Genomic DNA, 13117 nt, shown 5'->3' with positions numbered 1-13117 from the left:
TCTAGATGGTATGTGGACTGTGCATGTGTCTAAACCGTGCCTTATGCTGCCATCTTTTCTTCGGTGGGTGGGAGAAGTAGCTTGTGATGAATGAAAGGCATTAAATAAAACTACGTTTACATTTTGGGGAAATAGAACACCTGCCTTCTCTTCTCTCCATGCATTGTTGGGCCTAGCAGATGTGTAGAATTCTTGCTTTCCCTCTGAGCTAGAGATGGACTAGGAGAACTTAAATTGGAGATGCAAAGATTAAAGTCTGTGGGAGCTCCCTGTGATGGCAGTGTGAGGAGCAAAGACAATCACCTGAATGTTAAGTGCCAGAGAACTTGGCCAGCAAACAACATCTGTTCATCTATCAAGGGAAGATAAAGTGCAAGCAAATATTACAGCTCGGCACATTTATTTTTGACAAAAATATTTATGTAAATAAATGCATATGCAAATTAGATTCAGCCTACAAGCTCCTGCTGAGCTGCCTTGGCAACCCTCAATGTCAAACATTTTGGCTCCCTGGGCTTGGATAAATCTCTAATTCTCTATACAGATTTTATTATTATTTATTTCTATTACAGTAGCACCTTGAAACCCCAGTCAAGGATCAGGACTTCATGGAGCCAGGCACTCTACAGACATATGATAAGTAAAACAACCCCAACCCCAGAGAGGCCACAATCTACATGTCATACAGGACGCCACTGGTGTACAAAACAGACAAATTGGGTGGATGCTGATTGGGAGGAGATAGTAACAATAAAACAAAGTTTAGCAGATCAACAGAAGTCAAGGTTTGCCCCTTGCCTACCCAATGCCAGATGGGAGTAATATGTAGATTTCACAGCAGAGGAAGGTTTAGAGGAAGGAGGTATGGGAGATATTAAATGGGCATTTCCCCAAAAGAGAGACAGTGTGACAATGTATTGGCCTCAGTACCAATGCTGCATATTTACTGTTTGCACACAGGTGTGAAGCTAAATAGGTTTTAAAGATACAACAGCTACGGCTATAAAGCCTTTGATGAGAATCTCAAAACAGCCAGTTCAGGAAATAAAGATCCATTGCCAGCTCTGAGCGAGAGAGTTTCCTGCAGGGCGAGCGTGGAGTATTGACCACAGAGTAATTTAATCTCAGCATCTGGCTTAAAAGTATCAGCCACTCAGCATCTGCAAAGTAAGTTATCCACACTCCCCTACAGCAGGCAGGAGGGGGAAAAAAATCTGTTTCGGGTCTGGGCACAGCACAAAACAAAAACAAAGGGTGGTTCTCCAGCAGAGGAGTCTCTAGCCTTATGGCCTGCTGAGAGAGGGAATCTAGGACAAAGCAAAGTCTTTCTGCAATAGGTTTGGCTGGCATAAATAGAGATTAAATTTGACCACAAAACTAGCACAAGAAATCAGAGAAATTGGGGGCAGAGGGAAAGTCTGACTGACAGACAGGTTCCCATGAGATAAACACACGTGTGAGTAAAACCTTCAAAAGGCAGTGACTCTGGGGAATTGTAGGCCACTGACAGACAGCGAAGCTGCAGCTTTTAGGAACTTGCCAATCAACTAATTGTTTCTCACGGAATTCAGAGGCATTGGCTGTCTCATTTTACCCAATAGCTCATTCTTTCTGAAGCGAGTTAAGAGACTCTGCTTTCTGAACATGTTCAGACATTCTCAGGCTCACTTATGTGCTTGTGGTTTTCCTTTCCTGCAACCTCCATCACCCCCAAACCCCCACCCCAACAGAGTTCTAGGGCTTTGTCTCTCTCATATGTGTACACACACACCCTTACTCTCCCCTGTGTATTGCTGCATATGCTCTCTCCATAGTCATTCATTGCTCTCCTAGTTGGCTGTGTCCATCTCTTCTGTGCCCCAGTAACATTGAGTGGCATATGCCAGCAAGAGCAATGATGTACTGCAGACCTGGCATGCACCAGCTTCCAGACGCGGAGTGACAGGTGTCCTCTTTTCACTAAAAAGCGTGGCCTTAGTCTTCCCTGTCTGAGGGAATCTAGGAACATTTTGTTCTGCAAATAGCTGGCTACAGGCAAATATACATCAGTCCTGGGTTAGCAGTTGGGAATACCCATACCCCAGGCACAGTCCAGACTATTGTTTATTGTCATGTTTAAAAATATTTTCAAACATTGTTGCAGCCTTTCTAAACTACACTAGCAACCAGGTGAGTGGCAGCTATGAGGTGACCAAGACCCTTGAGTCAAGTGTAATGTAGGCCACCTCTCAGCCCTGGGTGATTAAACCGAGCCTTGCCTAACAGACATACTGATGACATTACTAATATAGGACTGCTAATAATCAGAGCCTCTCCACTTACAGAGGGTCAGCACTCCTCCCTCTGAACCATCCTCTTAAGTAAAACCGAGGCAGTGAAAGATAGCTATCCTATATGGTAGATTATATTCCGGCCTCTTAAAACTTGAATAGGACTATAAGAGTTGCAGAATATAGCAAACGCTGTTGCCACTTACTTGGTAACACTTCAGGGAGCAAAATACCTTTCCAAACATAGAGAAAAACAAGCTGCACTAAACTGTGTCTTGTTTAGTCACTGGCTTGCATTTCCAGAGAAACCATTTGTTCCATTATTTAGGCACAGGCTGTGTTCCTATTTTACTGTGTAGCACTGTATTTAGAAGAATTTGTATCTTCCCATCTATTGTTGAGTAAATAATCCTTTTATATTGACCTTCACTCCACAGCACAAGCTTGAAAATTACTTTCTCCTTCAAAGTTTAAAATATCTTGTAAGGGAAGTGGAGAGCCCTTCTCAAGTGTCAGTCATGAAATGAAGCCTATAGGGCCAACTTGACTGCTGGAGTAAGTAGGCAAACTCCATTAACTTCAGGGTTATACATTTATTTATGCCAGCTGCAAACTGGGCCTTAAACCATTATCTTGGCTAATAGGCTAAGTAATTACTAAACTAACCCCCCACCCCTGCCGCCCTTCCTCTAGCTCAGTGCACTTATGTCATGGGAACTCCCAAAGAAGTTTAATCATTCCCACTGCAGCAAAACAGCAGGGCTGAGGAACCTGCTCCCAGAAGTCAAGAAGTGAGCAATATATATCCATATTTTAAATTCAAAGAAGCCACAGGCATTTAAACCACCTATCAGGGTTATTTAAGTGGAGTGATAGCACCATTTATAGTTGAGATTGCGATAACATGCTATTAAACATAGGTGTTATATAACAAGCAGGAATAGTTAGCTGTATAAGCTGTCAATTTACTCCTTTCAAATAAACATACATGCACAAAGGGCCTGACCCAAAGCCTGTGGAAGGCCATGGAGAAATTCCCACGGACTTCAGTGGGTTATGCTTCATGCCTCTAAAAAGTTACTTTCTCCGTAGACTCAGGAGCCAAGGCATTTGCGTAAGTACCAAAATATATTTTTAACAATGAAAAAAGTTCTTGATGAATACTTTTTTATCCACAAATTGCGATTATGTCTGATCATTACTGTCAGCTTGATTTTAAACTGGATGCAGACTTTATAAGAATATACTACAGTCTTCTAGAGCTATTGACCAACATGCTATATCCTCACAACACTGTTACTGTTGGGCTTGGGGGCCACTGCTGTAAGCATTTTTAACACAGAAATAAGTGTTTGTAAGCAAATGATGACTGTGGGTGATGCAGAGTAGTAGGTCCCTTACTTCAAGCCTCATTAAGCTTCTCAGAGGTCTTGCGAAGAAAACTCTGTGATCCAGTTCGAACTTGTATTATGATGCTACTGCAATTAAGGGCAATCATTCAGCTGTTACATAGTTTGGGTGGGATGAAGGTTGTAAATGCTGATTTATTGTAGGTGTTTTGCTGAATCTGTTGCCTACCAGAGCAGCACAGGTGCTGCAGGACTGTAACAGACTTGGGAAACACTGTAATTAAAATGAAATAAATTACTTTTGACAGATACGTTACAGCTTGTCATCCTAAAAGGCAGATTGCTAGGGCTGGATTAATTCTTTCTGCTTCAAAAAATGAGTGCCAAAGTATTATTTTATTAGTGCTTTCCTTCCTTTCTGGCTGATAATTTATGCCTCGTTCACCCCCATATCCTTTCTGGCTGCTGGGACTGTCTTTACTTAATTGTTCTTATGTCCACATTCTACAGACTTCAGAGGAACCAGGATTTCATTCTTTAAGTCAGTGGCAAAACTTCTACTAACTTCAATAGGGCACTGGTCTTCACCTCAGGTATTCAACAGACACATGGGACATCATGCAAAAGATTCACTACAATAATTGTGCACAGACTTTCACTACAGTAATAAATGACATAGATATCTTTTCTACCATTGTTTACTCTGGTGTTTACCTGCATGCCATGACTCTAAACATGAATAGTAGTAGTATTTAAAAACAAAGATGCTAAGTTATATAACAAGTGTATTGTGTATGTTAGGGCATTTTGTGTAAATGAATGTAAAAAAAACCCAAACCTTGTCCCATTGGGTATTTATTAATATTTTCTTTGGAAAAATGAGTAAAAGTAGCAGTAAGAGTAGCTCTGAGCACATCTGTTACCCCCAACAATGCAAAGTAACTGGCCAAACTGTCGCCAGTGTAAAGTGGCACCTTGTCTTCAGAATTATGGATGATAAAAGTGCAGCTAAAAGTGCCAGAGCTGTAGGGGGATTCTCAGCTCAGCATGGCTCCAGGCCAGGCTGGAATCCATGTGGTCCCCAAGAGCCAAGTTTCAGGTAGTTTTTCTGTTGGGTGGAGGAGAGGGACCATAAGCAGAAAAGCCTGGTTCCCCACCTCCTCCTTGCAAACACTGCCTTTGGCTACAGTGTAATTCAGCACAAAACAGCCATTGTCATTACTCTTCCAATATCTCCCCTGCTTTTCCTTTTGCCAGTCCATCAAATTTTAAGTTCTCAGCTTCAAGACCCTACAAAGCTCCACCCTGGCTTACGTATCAGTTTCTTACTGTATTCCCCTTCTTGTCTCCTTTGCTCAACTGGTGACACCATCCCCTCCATCACCTTTATTTTCTTCTCCCACTTCCATTTTTTACACCTCCTTCCATGTTGTTTATACACAGAATTATCTCCTAACCCCAGTACCGAAAGCCCCCAACCCTCTTATTCAAATCCCTTTTAAAGAGCCACTTCTTCTGTGAGCCTCAGGAACACTCAAATGCACGCAACACCTAGTTTTCCTAAACTGACATCATCCTCAGGGTCTATCCATACATCTTCACTTAACTGCATCTTTTAGGCAGCAAGCAAACGCTTTGCGTATTGTATAGGGCCAAGCAATAGTGCTTAAATCACATATAACAGTTGGGCAAGAGGTATCAAAACCAGAAATATGTATTAGCTCTCTCTCCACAAGTTGCTAATCATTCAATTAAAACCTAATCTAGAGCTGAACCACCTCTGCTTTTGATTTTGTGAAACCAAACTGTGGCCCATCACCAGCATGTGAATAATCTCAACACAAATTTAATTCAGAATACTGATGAATGAAATTTAATGTGGATAAATGTAAAGTAATGCACATTGGATAAAATAACCCCAACTATACATACAATATGATGGGGGCTAATTTAGCTACAACTCCTCAGGAGAAAGATCTTGGCATCATCGTGGATAGTTCTCTGAAGACATCCACACAGTGTGCAGAGGCAGTCAAAAAAGCAAATGGGATGTTAGGAATCATTAACAAAGGATAGAGAATAAAATGGAGACTATCTTATTGCCCTTATATAAATCCATGGTACGCCCATATCTTGAATACTGTGTACAGACGTGGTCCCCTCATCTCAAAAAAGATACACTGGCATTAGAAAAGGTTCAGAAAAGGGCAACTAAACTGATTAGATGTTTGGAACAGGTCCCATATGAGGAGAGATTAAAAGAGGCTAGGACTTTTCAGCTTGGAAAAGAGGAGACTAAGGGGGGATATGATAGAGGTATATAAAATCATGAGTGGTGTGGAGAAAATGAATAAGGAAAAGTTATTTACTTGTTCCCATAAGAACTAGGGGCCACCAAATGAAATTAATGGGTAGCAGGTTAAAACAAATAAAAGGAAGTTCTTCTTCACTCAGCACACAGCCAGCCTGTGAAACTCCTTGCCTGAGGAGATTGTGAAGGCTAGCACTATAACAGGGTTTAAAAGAGAACTGGATAAATTCATGGAGGTTAAGTCCATTCATAGCTATTATCCAGGATGGGTAAAGAATGGTGTCCCTATTCTCTGTTTGTCAGAGGGTGGAGATGGATGGCAGGAGAGAGATCACTAGATCATTACCTGTTAGGTTCACGCCCTCTGGGGCACCTGGCATTGGCCACTGTCAGTAGACAGGATAGTGGGCTGGATGGACCTTTGGTCTGACCCAGTATGGCCATTCTTATGTCGATATACAAAATTGCTTCTTTTGAGCTAACTAATGCTTTGCAAAAAAAATAAAAAATGTGCAAAGGGCGTTCCCTGGATTTACGCCAGTTTTAGGCTGTTGTTGCCTTCCATCTCTCCCTTATAAAGGTTTTGTGTGTTTTTTTGTTTTGGCCGCGCTTTTACTTTAGTTTAGTTCCCCCATGCAGCCACATGATGGCAACAAAACACCACCATTAGCCCCGCCGTGTGAAACCCCCCCCGGCCAGGCAGCCGGGCCCCTGCAGGGAGGGGCCCTACCCGGCCGCTCCCTGGCGCCCCGGTGCGCCGCAGGCAAACGCCCAGCTTGGCGCCGTTGCCGCCGCGCGAAGGATGCCGAGGGACTGGCGGAGCACTTGACAGGCTGCCGCAGGGCAGCCACCGCGCGCGCAGGGGCCGCTAACGAGCCGGGGCCGCCCTCCCGCCAACCAACCAGGGCAATCGCCCAATCCGCTCTTAACCCCCCCCCCCCCCCGCAAGCCCATCAAGGCGGCTGGGTGGGCGGGGCAGGAGCACTCCCGGACGGGCGGAGGGGAGCACCTGGGAAGGCGCGTGCCGCCGCCGCCGCCACCTTCACGCGCCCAGTCGTGGCCCCCCTCCCCCGCCGTGGGAGCGGGCGGCCTCGGTTGGGCCCGGCTCGACTGAGGGCCCGCTCGTGGGAGCGCTTTGCCCCGAGGGCAGCCGGGAAACGCCGGGGGCGGGCGGCCTCGGTTGGGCCCGGCTCGACTGAGGGCCCGCTCGTGGGAGCGCTTTGCCCCGAGGGCAGCCGGGAAACGCCGGGGGCGGGCGGTGTTTAACTCGAGGCCCGTCCGAGCTTCGTCTGCCGGGGTGGCCGCGCCTCACCCGCTCCGGGGTCGCAGTCCGGGGGGTGGTAGCGTTCTCTGGCGGGACAAAGCGCCTTGCAGCTGCCCGGGTTGACAGCCCTGGCCTGGCCCGGCCCTGGCGAGTTCACCAGCAAAACCCACTTACTGTACGTGGACTTGGTGCCCCCCAGCGGGCCAGTGCGGAGGTAAGAGCGACCCCCTGAGGGGCGGGCCCGACGCTTGCCAACTTTCTCACCCCAGACAAAACGGAACACCCTTTCCCCGCCCCTTCTCGGAGGCGCCGCCCACTCCCTCTTCCCTCACTTTAGTCTGGCTGGGGCAGGAGTTTGGGCTGCAGGAGGGGGTGAAGGGCTGGGGGTTACAGCGTGTGTGTGTCGGGGGGAAGGGTGTGGGTGCTGGGAGGGAGTTTGGGTGCTGGAGGGGACTTGGCAGCGGTTAGGGTGTGGGGGGTGTGATGGCTCTGGGAGGGGGTTAGGGTGTGGGAGGGGGTTCTGACCTGGGACAGGGGGTTGGGGTGCAGGAGGGGGTGAAGGGCTGAGGTGCAGTCTCTGGGAGGGAGTTTGGGTGCAGGAGGGGGTTCTCACCTGGAATGTGGTACAGGAGGGGGTTTGGGTTCCAGCTGGGTGGCACTTACCTCAGGCAGCTCCCAGAAGCAGCCAGCATGTCTGGCTCCTAGGCAGAGGGACCAAGGGGCTCTACACGCTGTCCATGCATGCAGGTGCTGTGGTTCCCAGCCAATTGGAGCTGCAGAGCTTGCGCTCAAGGTGGGTGCAGTGCACAGAACCCCCCTGGCTGCTCCTGTGCCTAGAAGCTGGACATTCCAGCCATTTCTGGGAGCCATGCATAGCCATTTAGCCCTGCTGAGACTGGAGTTTTAATGACCTGGTCAGCAGTGCTGAGGGTCCATTTTTGACTGGGCATAGTAAACCACCTCCCCAAATGGTATTAGCTGTGCTGACAGATGCACTCTTCTGCCAGCACAATTGTGTCTACAGCGAGGGTTTTGCTGACACAGTTATGTCAGCTAGGAAGAGTGGGGTTTTTTCTTCATACCCCTGACCGACATGATTATGCCAACACAACTTTGCAGTGTAGACTGGCCCAACCTTCTCCTTCTCACACATTAGTACAAGGCAACATAATGACTTTGTTCAGTAATAGGAACATACCTTTTTTCCGAGTGAAGGATAGCTCTGATTTTTAACTACCTCATATTAACTAACGAGCTAAAATCTTAGTGAAGACAAGGAAGTTTGTAGTTTTAAAATGTTACCAGGTTAAGTTAAAACTGTGTGGGAGCCTAGAATATACCTGCTAATGCATTCCTCTTTCTGGAACTCTTTCAACTTTACAGTATTATCCATCTTAAGCAATTAAAAATCATGAGACAAGCCCCAAAACATGAAATTGGCTTCAAAGTAATGTGATTTTTAAAATAGTAATGGGGGGGGGGAGAAGGATTGGCATTTGCCTTCTGATTTTTGAGCCTTTAGGGTTCACTTTTTTAAACGCTTTTACGCTTTTCTTTGAGACCATGAGGACTAGACACTTATTTTAAAAAGTAAGCTGACATTCTTGTGTAATATCACTCCAGAAACTGGTGCTTTTAAACAGACAACAAATACTGTGCGACTCACAAAATCATGAGTTGGTAAGACTGTTTCTCTTAATTATATTCAGTTTCATTGCAGCTCTTTTAATATATTAATTTGGGACATGGCAATTAGTGAGCACATTAAGTCTGTAAAGCTGGGTTGCCAAAATACAGCTTCCCCTACAAGTTCTGCAATATAACCAACAGCCACCCTCATTTTTAAACATATGGATACAATTTGTGGAGACAATAAATGGCATGTGATGCTTAGCCTTGATCCAAGTGATCAGGTGTTAGAACAATTAATGCTGGGGCCTGTAGTCTCCCTGGTATGCACCTCTATTAAAAATGAAGGTGACTGCACATTTTATGCATAGTGGCCCCTTGTTCACTGGACAAATTGCAAACATAGCTTTGTTTGTTCTCATCCTGGACTAGACTTGGTCATTGGTCAAGCTGCCGAATTTCTCAATCTGAAGATCCTACATGAAGAAAATTTTCATGATCTGGACACTGCAGAAATAAACATTCATCCAGATAGAAGGAAACCGGAGATCTAGGAACACAAACCATTTTTCTAAAACAGTTTAATAAAAAATTGTGACGATTCCTGAAAAACTGGGGAAACCCAAAGCATAGAGTATGTCACCTGTCTCAGTCACAAAGAAACACAATAATCAAAAAGATATTTAAGTTTAATACAAATTTTATACAAAGAAAATGTGAAAAAATACTTCCATATGCTAAAAGCAATTATGCTTCACAAATAAGGCCAGCTAGGCTATTTTTGACACAACTGCAATTCACGAATATTCTGTTCTCCATTATTTTCTTCCTCTAATGTGGGTAACTAGCTGGAGACTGTACAAACTGCATCCTTTTATAAACAATGGGAGAAATCAACATGACTAAAATGTACAACAAAATGTACTGGAATGATATAATACAATTAATTTTCTCATATACATACATCACCTTTGCTTTGTTCAATGCTTTCGTTTTACACAACATACAAAATGATACTACAGTATAAGTGTAACAGACAGAATTTTCATGGGTTACTTTCTCTCATACTGTACTGTTTCATGCTTACATAAAAACATAAATTCCATCATATAAATAATACATGCTCTAGCCCAGCATCAAAAGTCCTTTGCCCATGTTTCCTGATACATAGTCTTCTCCAAATCAAAGTTCTTGTTCCATTTGAAAAGCATTTCAAAGTTCTTTATAGAGGATTTTAAAAAAAACTGAACTATGAACCATAAGAAAAAAATCCACCTTTCTCACATCTGATACTACTGATCAGAAATCATGTTACCAACTAGTTGGTATTATTATTTCTACTCTTCTGCTGTTAGGCTGAATGAAATTTAAGCTGGTTTCCTGTAAACAATATAATTTTTAACAGTCTGGTCACTGTAAAAAACAAAAAATACCCTCTTTGTGTACTTCAGGTCCACAGATTGGAAATTTCATAATTTGCCTAATAAAATGAATTTTTAAAAGGTACATTTTTAACTTTAGTTGCACAAAAAGAAATTTTAATTGAGTTTCAAAGTGCACAATTGTTTTAATTACCAAATGCAAATTAAGATGATCAGATTCTCTCTTGATAACTAAAAAGTAAGTGATTTTATGTGCAACTGCAGTTCCTTAAGTCCAGTTTTCAATGTTCATTCATGATAAGGCTGTTTTAGTCTTTCCTTTACCAACTTCAAACACTCTTTATAAGTTAAAGTCAATACAAATATAAAAAGGAGATGGTACTCTAACTTTAATGACATCCACAAATTGTACATTATTTACAACCGAAGCATAGATTTAACATGGATCTTACCTGTCCTCAGCTTTTTAAAGCCAGCGCTAATGCTTTACATTAATGTAGTGTAGTTAATGCTTTGTACACATATACAAAGCTAAAGTCTGAACCTTTGAGGTTAATCCAAAGAACTGTGTTTATTTCACATTTCTATTAGACAGATTTTTATTAGTTATTTATTCCAACAGTCGCCTGGGCTTCTTGTTAGTAGTTAGACTCTTCGTACTTGGACTGGCATTGTGGTCTGAACATACTGAACTCCAGTTCTCATTGCCACTGTCCCAGCAGAAGGACTTACCACTACAGGAATGGTCTGTGGATTAAAACCAAGCAAAACACATATTGTTATATTAAAGGTCACATTCACACCACCACAGAAATAGAGCCCATTATTTTCCAGTGAAAAACTAGAAGTAGGATCTTTTATTTAGGATTTATCACCTTTTCTTACCACGTTTTTGCCCCACCAAAAGGCAGAGTGTAACATCTCCTCAACTTCCCTACAGCCAATTATTATACTATACACAGATACAGGGACAGGTGGTTCCTATGGGTACTGTAAGTATTCTGCCTGTTCTTGAAGAATTCAGTTCTCAGTAGTTAGCCCATCCAGTGGTACATTTCCCGAAACTAATACAGAAGGGGACTGTGAAAATCCTTTGTTACCTGGAAAAACATATTTGTAACTAATCGAATTGGAATACAAAACATACGAGTTTACAGGTGCATTTAGGGTTTCACAGTTACATTAATACTGTTCTCCCCAGAAAAGATCCTCCCCGTGTGCGCTTACACACAGGTGAGAATGAAAAATATATGTTTGGATAAAAACAATAGCATTTATAATACTGCAAACATACTTTGCACAGATCAATTAATAACAAAACCCTACTATTATTGGGAATTGCCTTTTGCCACTCTTAGGCTTTGTCTATACTACCACTTTTGTCGGTAAAACTTTTGTTAAAAAACCACACCCCTGTACCAACATAACTTTCACCAGCAAAAGTGCTGGTGTGGCTAGCGCTATGTAGGCAGGAGAGTGTCTCCTGCTAACACAGCTAAGGCTGCTCGTTGAGGGTGGTTTAATTATACCGGCAGGAGAGCTCTCTCCTGCCGGCAAAGAGCGGCTACACAGGAGACCTTACAGCGGCAGAGCTGTAGTGGTACAGCTGTGCCGCTGAACGGTCCATAGTGTAGACACAGCTCAGTAAATACATTAATTTAGAATAAAACTTTGAACTTCTGTCACGGTTTCCAACTGAAGGTGTCAAAGTGCTTTATACACATTTGCAAATTGAGTCTCATGATACCCTGTCTGGTAGGTATTTTATTCTATAGCTAGACACACAGAGGCACAAAAAGGTTAAATGACTTGCTCAAGGTCACACCAAATCTCTGGCAGACCTGGGAACCAGATCTCTGTACTTTAACCTTCCTCCAGAAATGTAAGTCAGTTTGGAAGCTGCAGTACTGAGCAATCTGTAAAGTATGTTCTGACACACTTCTCCTGAAGCCCAACAGCTGATCAAATAGCTGTATCAGTTTCAGTTCAGAAGGCTTTAAAGAGAAAGAAACAAGGAGCAAAGGCTTTTTGGGGAACTGAAAGGGATGCACAAGTCTTCCCTCTGACATGGGATATAAAACTCCACAGAAGACAGAAAAAGAAATGCACATTTTCCACAGTGTTTTATACTGGTGACTTGGTAGTATTCAGCAAATGTAGCTATTGTCCTGGCTAGGTAGGACTTCAAAAGCTGGAATATTTGTGATAAATTCAGTTCATTGCAGAAGCTGCAACATTTCCGCAGAAATGGAAAGATGACAGATTTAGCACTGTTTTGATTCCAAGAAGAATAAAAAACCAAACATGGAGTAAATTTGCTAAGTAAACTCAAGACTAAAGCCATTTAGTAATCAGGATGACTTTAGATGTGCAAAGGTTTATTGGAAGCCGTTCAGAGTAAGGACCCTAAAGTGGGAAACCAATTGGTAGTTAGAGAACTAGAAAGTGAGACCGTGTCTATGCTACAGAGACTATGGCTATGTCTACACTAGAGATCTTATAGTGGCACAGCTGTACTGCTGCTGCTACACCACTGTAAGGTCTTCCGTGTAGCTCTCCCATCAGCATAATTAAACCACCCCCAATGAGTGACAGTAGCTATGTTGGCAGGAGTGTGTTTTTTCACACCACTGACCAACAAAAGTGCAAGTGTAGACATAGCCTGCGCCAGCATATGCTGGCTTAACCTGTAGCATGGACACAGCCTATATCGATGGAAGGAGTTTGTCCATCAGTGTAGAAACACCAACCACATCCCTGAATGAAGTTAGCCACATTGATGGAAACATTCTTCCAATGACATAGCTGCACTAGGGTTTAGGTCGGCATAGCTACGTTGGTGAGGGTGTGGGTTCTTTCACACCCCTGATGGATGCAGCTATGTTGACGTGATTTATAAATTCTGGAGCAAG

At 43.4% G+C, this 13117-nt stretch overlaps 1 protein-coding gene across 8 annotated transcripts in view; it reads right to left on the bottom strand.

Moving 5' to 3' along the window:
• Nucleotides 1-9494: 9494 nt before the first annotated feature.
• ZMYND8 (zinc finger MYND-type containing 8) overlaps nt 9495-13117 on the bottom strand; it is a 120316-nt gene continuing 116693 nt past the window's right edge. For all 8 annotated transcript variants that reach the window (XM_073309526.2, XM_073309527.2, XM_073309528.2 and 5 more), the window contains one exon: nt 9495-10952. In XM_073309526.2, coding sequence (XP_073165627.1) covers nt 10851-10952 — 102 coding nt within the window. In that variant the 3' untranslated portion in view covers nt 9495-10850. The remainder of the gene's footprint in view (nt 10953-13117) is intronic.

Source organism: Lepidochelys kempii, chromosome 13 (genome assembly GCF_965140285.1).
Source record: "Lepidochelys kempii isolate rLepKem1 chromosome 13, rLepKem1.hap1, whole genome shotgun sequence".
In the NCBI taxonomy this organism is placed as follows: domain Eukaryota; kingdom Metazoa; phylum Chordata; order Testudines; family Cheloniidae; genus Lepidochelys; species Lepidochelys kempii.
This window is presented reverse-complemented; position numbering and strand designations above follow the sequence as displayed.